At 38.0% G+C, this 6,890-nt stretch overlaps 2 protein-coding genes across 4 annotated transcripts; one reads left to right on the top strand and one right to left on the bottom strand.

Annotated features, from left to right (window-relative positions):
• Window positions 1–895: 895 nt before the first annotated feature.
• On the bottom strand, window positions 896–3,030 carry LOC307138445 (uncharacterized protein). Of its 2 annotated transcripts, none has more exons than XM_079836744.1 (6): window positions 2,936–3,030; window positions 1,710–1,831; window positions 1,519–1,638; window positions 1,390–1,423; window positions 1,269–1,319; window positions 896–1,108 (listed from the first exon to the last, which is right to left on the bottom strand). In XM_079836744.1, exons 2-6 carry the CDS (start codon window positions 1,752–1,754, stop codon window positions 981–983), a joined length of 378 nt encoding a protein of 125 aa, XP_079692870.1. In that variant the 5' UTR covers window positions 1,755–1,831; window positions 2,936–3,030; the 3' UTR covers window positions 896–980. The 2 variants fall into 2 exon arrangements, with proteins under 2 accessions (XP_079692870.1, XP_079692869.1); XM_079836743.1 differs by lacking the exon at window positions 2,936–3,030 and adding an exon at window positions 2,681–2,898.
• cd83 (CD83 molecule) lies at window positions 2,800–6,000 on the top strand. Of its 2 annotated transcripts, XM_079836063.1 has the most exons (6): window positions 2,800–2,990; window positions 3,079–3,194; window positions 4,316–4,550; window positions 4,794–4,900; window positions 4,988–5,060; window positions 5,145–6,000. In XM_079836063.1, exons 1-6 carry the CDS (start codon window positions 2,948–2,950, stop codon window positions 5,153–5,155), a joined length of 585 nt encoding a protein of 194 aa, XP_079692189.1. In that variant the 5' UTR covers window positions 2,800–2,947; the 3' UTR covers window positions 5,156–6,000. The 2 variants fall into 2 exon arrangements, with proteins under 2 accessions (XP_079692189.1, XP_079692188.1); XM_079836062.1 differs by having other exon boundaries at window positions 4,988–5,248.
• The last annotated feature ends 890 nt before the right edge of the window (window positions 6,001–6,890 follow it).

Genomic DNA, 6,890 nt, shown 5'->3' with positions numbered 1-6,890 from the left:
GTAGAATCCAACAGCTGAGATACGCGCGTCTTCCTCTGCTTGTAAACAAATCACTTCTGGGTCATCTGTCCGAACGCCGGATCTGCGTCATATTCTCGCGCATGCGTCGTGGAGGCACACACGGAAGGCAGTAACAAGCTGGAAAAAGGTGTTATTTTGATTTTTTTTGCGCACAAAAACTATTGTCGTCGCATCGTAAGATTATTGTAGAGTCACTGTGGTGAGATGGACTTTGTAACGATGTTTTGAGTGCCTTTTATCCGTCTTGGGAGTATAAGTGTACTGAATGCCAATGGAGGCCTGTCTGAAGCCTTTCTCAGCATCAGCTTTCAACAAAAATATCTTCATTTGTGTTCCGAATATGAACGGAGGTCTTACGGGTCTCGAACGACGTGAGGGTGAGTAATTAATGACAGAATTTTCATTTTTGGGTGAACTAACCCTTTAAGCATCACTTATCTACTATTATAGGCTTTATAAATATCTCGAGTCTTTACTCCCACTGCAATACAAGTTACAGCCCCGCAGAAAAAAAAAAACTTTCCATGAGCATCAAAAGATATGTTGAATGATAAAGTAAAACAATGTCTCATGTAATCACTCAATCAGTGTTTTGCAGAAAGAAAAAAAACACTAGAGAGGAGCTTATTTATGTTTGAAAAAATGTATCACTAGGACAAGCCTTTATGAAAACGACCTTACGTGTAACGGAGTGTAATTATTATATCTGAACGAAAATAGCAGCTCATTATAATACCTCTGTTGTTAATTTTAATCTCTAATATTATATTAATGTACCAAATGAGAGGGTTTCCTGTACAGTTTCCAGCATTAGTTCTGAATCATTCTGAATAATCGGCTATCGGTTGAGAAATGTAGTATCGGTACATCTCTAATTCCTATGCTACATACAAATATATCCCTGCCGTGATGAAGCTAACAAAAAGAAAGTAAAAACTGTAAAAGGTTTAAGAGAATCTCTATTGAAGGCTCACTTCATCCCTTATCTTAGTGAGTAGCTTGCTTCTGTTGTTTTTTTTGTTGGCACATCCGACAACTAGCAGACATGCAATGGCTGCGACCAGCAAGGTGATGGCCAGGAAAATGCCTAAAAAAAGACAAACAGAGAAATCCTCTGAAATGAAAACAAAAATATTTCTGTACTAAACAGTACTTTTGATGGTAGTGCCCCCACACCTACCCACACACACACCTACCCCCCACCACACACACACCCACCCACACACACAGTGTTTGCTTTTTATTACCAATGCGTTCTCTCTTCACAGGGTTGTGCAGTGGCTGAGAGACCATTAAACCTAAATAACAAGAAACAAACATTAACTTGTTACCCGACAATAAACTGTTATTGGTAGAAAATAAACTTACCGTAAAAATTCACACGGTGTTCAGTCAGATGATCCTTTAAAATGTAAAAAGATGTAAATTCTGGTTAATGTGCTATTCAAATGAAGATTCATACAAGACATGACCTGTGGTGCACAGAAAATGACTCACTTTTGAGCATATTACAGCCAGGGTGATATTGAGACATTCCGTCAGAATGATTCTCCCCAGGAACAACTCTTTGCATGGACTGTGACACTCCGCGGTGAATCTCAAAAACGTTCCTATGGACTGAAGGAACGGCATGAAAGTCAGTGAGCAAAGAGTATTTTATAAATAGAATCTATTTTCGTTCTACTCACGTGTTCCTGTGCTGACCAATACTGATCACAGTCTGGGTTCTGCATCGCATATTCAGATTCTACATGGAGAAATTCTTCCGTGCAGATGTAGTTCTGTGTGGTCTCTGTGACTATAGTGCACACTGAGGGACAAGAGGAATAAAATCCATTTAAAGTAGTCATGAAATCCAAATCGACCCTATTAACTTTGTTAGAGCACATTAGTCTGGATTTTATACACGTCATAAGTTGACCTCAGACAACAGTATAAAAAAATGAAAAAGCCAGTTCATGACACCTTTAAAATTGTCTATGGATTTAAAAATTCTTGGGGATGAAGTTAGCACACATACTCAACAAAATATATAACATTGTTCTAGTGGTTTTTGGATATTTAAATAAAACAATATTTCATCATAAGTAATTTATGCTGTTTATGCATATCAAGGCAAATTGTTCTCCATAGTGAAAAAAGAAAGCGAGAATGGCAGTGAGGGCTTGTTTGAAACTACCGCGCATGCATTCCAACAACATTACGTAATGGGGGAATCCCCACAAGGGGATTTTCCCGATCTGCCTGCAATTGAGCTTTTTTAAAAGGATTTCCCATTAATATTAATAATATTACGTTCTCTACCAAACATATTTTAAAATGAACTGCATATATAACTTTTTAACAAGCTGCATTGTTAAGATGTAAACATTTCGAAGAAACATGTTTGAGCAATGATACATGATTACAATCTAGAAAAAGCCAAACATGACAAAACATATGTGCATGTAAAAAAAAAAGCATCTGTCCACTCGTGCCTCTAACGCCGCTTTCACACGTTGACGCCGACGCCCCGTGTGAATGCGGCGTACGGCTTACTAACGCTCACTAATGGAGTCATTTGTCATCGCACTATGTTTAGAATAACGTCATGCCTCAATGTCAAGTAATGTCGAGATAACATGTGAAGCGAGGGAACTTTGTATGAATAAGATCTTACCAGGCCAAACAAAGAACGATAGCGATATTAAACGCACGCAAACTTCTTTAATCCTCATCGCTTGAGCTTCTCTGGCAGATGCCAATAGTGAAAGTAAACTCATCACTGCTTCCGGGTTTATTATCAGATGCCCTACAGTCTGACATCAGACTTTCTCTTCAGTCACTCGCGTGGGAATTCCCCAACTTCCCTAAAAGACATTTAAGAGCAAGCATGTAGGCTCACATATAAAGTCAGTGTGTCGACACCACGTACATTGCCAGGACCATGCATTACTTCTCGGAATTCCTCGTATGTCTCGTAACTCTAGGTAAGACTCCACCCGTTACCGTACTCCTGAGGCTATTTTCACGCAGACTCTGTTGATTCAAGGTTGACATGAGGTCTTTTATTTGCAGCTGTGGCGGAGGGTGTAAGGAATGAGATTGTCGCTATCATTGGTGAGGACGCCGTGTTGCCATGTGCGGCGAAATCAAGGGCGGGTGTCCAGTATCGCTCGGTGATATGGTACAAGGTAAAGTTCAACGTTTATTTTATTGAGAACCTTGTGGGTTTTTTTTTCCTAACGTCATTTTGTTTACTAGATGTTCGTTTTGCTCCAGCAACCACTAAAACGATCTATTAAGATATTTAAAAAATATATATATACAAATTACCACGTAAATTGAAATTTACATTTTTAAAAAGCATTAAGCAGCGAAGCGGTTTATTAATAATATTTGAAAAACTTTATTCTGTCACATAAATGTCAGTGTGATATATGTAGTAATTAACCCTTTCACGGGTAAGTTTAAAATATTCTAACTGACCGCAGAGTACTATTTTAAAACGCTTCATCTTATTATTTCCATGGCGACGCGTCATGCTTGTCACGTGACTCCACCGCCAAAATAGCTGAATGACAGATATATTTAGTTTTTCCGTTTTTTATTCCAAATATTCACAAACTTGCTTACCATGTCATAAACTATCGTATATTCCGATTCTCAAATACGTGTAAGTGAATGTGTTTTGTCCTTTAAAAACCTTTATAAATTATCTTGATCTATAACATGTCTATAACGCGAGATGGGCGCCGCCATGTTTGTTCGCGCCGCAGTTCAGATATTCCTGTCAGTCGGATTTAAATCATGTGAATTCATCAGTTTGTCCAGAAACACATGTAATAAGTGACCGGTGAACTGGAAGAAAAATAGAGTAAACTTTATAGTTATTACAGGGGGGTCGGGGGAAACAAACCAACCCTCTCCATTTACTTTGTATTGCGTGAAGCTGCCTCCTTGTAATTACAGACTTATAACAAAAAGGGTGTACAAACAAGCTAAAAAAAAAACCTGAACTAAATTTTTATAAGTTGTCGACCCCCAAAAAACGAGCGTTTAAGGACACAACAGTGGATACACGCAATTGAGACACGTGTTATTACGCCCACTGGAGGGGAAACTAATCGGCAACAGGATAAGCTAAAAATAAAATTCAAGGTGCATTGAAAGTATTTCAGTAGCCTACTTTTTGCTTTTTCATTTTCGTAAGGGTACTTCCTACAGATTAGTCCATATATCATTTAGCATATGTTCAGTATTGTTTTAAATGAAGTGCCATTTAACTTAATTAATTCAAACTTCTGTTTTACAGGTTGCTGAAGGGCCTTCCCGAATATTAACTGGTCTTGTAATGAAGAGACTAACTGAAAACAATGGCAAAGTGGAAAAATACGAAGGTGTCGAACGAGAGGTTGAGCTGATTGAGAGCACAAAGAGCCTTCTTCTGTCTAATGTAACTGCACAAGACAGTGGAATCTACAACTGCTTTCTGTCTGCTCCTCTTGGCCATCAGAACCAGGAAAGCAAAATCGTTCTGAAGGTTTATGGTAAGTGTGGGGATTTATAATGGGCACAAAACGCATTTATACACTTAAGCTTAAAAACATAATTTTTTGTGTAGCTTTTCAAATCGAAATTAAGTTCACTGGGGTAATTTAGCACATCAATTAAAGCATCTATATGCAATAACATTCACACATTTTTAATCTTCCTAAGGAAGATTTTAAGGCCAATGAATGATGAAAGTGGACAAACTAACAATCTGATGTTGATGTGTGTTGTATTTTTAGAGCATCTGACAACTGAGCAAAGGGAATTGAAAGAAAGTGATACAATTTATGTCGTTGTGGCTGTCACAGTCCTCTGTGTGGCACTCCTGATGTTTTGCATAAGCTATGTAAGTAATTCATTTAATTCATAAACCTTGAGTCATGATATTATGCGTGTATTTTTAAAGTATTCACCAAAGACATGTTTACCACAGGTCTGTTTAAGGAATGTATACCAAAGCAACAAGAAGCTTTCGAAAGACTCTCTGCTGAACATGCCACATCAAGGCAAGAACTTGATCGTCACCAATCATTTGGATTGCAAGACTTTACCTGAAGTGTTTGTGTGATTGTAAACACATGCCCCCATAGGAGCTCAGTAGAAGTCAAACAAAGCTTTGTGCACAGGACACAGACAGTCGATAAAGTGAAGAAGAAGACCACTAACCGAAGCACTGGAAGAGGTATGTTGGTTTTATGGAAACCTGCTTGCAAAAGCTGGAATATGGTCAAAGGTACAAAGAGAGACGAATGCAAGCACAGAGGTTTCAGTATCATCAACATCTTGATGACATCATCATTGAAAACTGCTTTACATCATGAAACAGTGAGACCAAGAGAAGTATGCCTTTATGATGTTTTATTAACAAAGTTCGGGAGGAGCACGTTCAAATGATCTGTCCAATCAACTCGTCATCAGCATATTACCACGTCTATCCTATCCACATGAGAGGAAGCCAATATATACACGCAGTCGATTCACGACATTCCTTGATAGTTTTCAGCATTCCTCCACCACCACGACTCCTCACTCTGTGCTTGTTCCTATCACAGTCAGGAATACCTGGGAGTACTCTACTATTTATTCTATCTGACTAATTTGTAAGTGTGAATTCTGCATTAGACTTGTGGTTGCTTATTTGTGAGTGTGAACACCATGGAAGTGGAGAAGGACTGACCCAAATACAGAGCATGTTTGGATGCTATGCTTGGAGGCCAATGTTATTTCCAGGTACGCTTACAGATTTTCTAAGTTCTCAGAATAGAGATTTCAAAATTCATCATGTTTTTTAATGCTATCATTATTATTGAAAAACAAACAAAAAAACCTACCTCGTATAAGACAAGTTCCACTGGATTTATTTAAACTTAAACAAAAATATTTGTGATGTTTATGATACAGAGTTATTGTATGTTAATGTGTATTGAATATAGAGTAAAGTGCATGAAAAATTATAAAAGTTATTCCTCCTTTTTTTGTTCTTAAGTTCTTAAGACTCTGCACATCTATAAAGTCAAATTCGAAATACTTTGTCAGGTGAGGACTTGAGAGCAGAGTTTTCAGTGGGCTTTTTATTACTAATAAAATAAAAATAAAAAAACAACCCTGTAGGGGAAAACAGACTAAGGAAGAGCTAGACAGGACACAGCAACGCCTAACAGGGGAAAACATCCATAGCAAACTGGCACAGGATGGAGGACAAAGAGAATAAACAGGGAAGGAAATCAGGAGGGTAACAGGTGGGGCAAATAAACCAATAAGGTAACAAGAGGGTGGGGCCAAGACTAGAGACTGACAGAAGAGCACATGGCACACAGAAACAAATGAAAGCCACATGGAAAAGGCACATGGCAAACAAACATGACAGAAGTCATTTGCTCACTGCTCACACAATTGCCCTGTCCAAATACCCTGACTTGCAGTCTTAGCCACTTGAGAGGGCATGCACGCGACAGGAAGAGCGCAAGACCGCCCCACGTCTTAAAAATTGCAAAGTGCAGTGCCCTTTAATGCACACTCAACCCACATCTCAAATACAGCTTTGGACAAAATGCGAGATGTTAAGGAAAATGTTCCCCTGTAATTTAAATTAATTAGATAATACATATAATTTGGTAGTAAAACAATTAGTGTTGCACATGTTATTGGTGCAACGATGAGTAGGCTATGTGTATTTTATACAATTTATATTATCACTAAATTAGAAGTACAACAATTTTAAAATCGGTTAGATAGCGACTACTGAACAGACATTTAGAAGTTTATTTTAAAATGCATATTTTAATAGAAAAATGCTACACTGTAAAAAAATGAATGTCTCCAATTGAACATTTTCT

This window comes from Gobio gobio, assembly GCF_949357685.1.
Source record: "Gobio gobio genome assembly, chromosome: 15".
In the NCBI taxonomy this organism is placed as follows: Eukaryota; Metazoa; Chordata; class Actinopteri; order Cypriniformes; family Gobionidae; genus Gobio; species Gobio gobio.
This window is presented reverse-complemented; position numbering and strand designations above follow the sequence as displayed.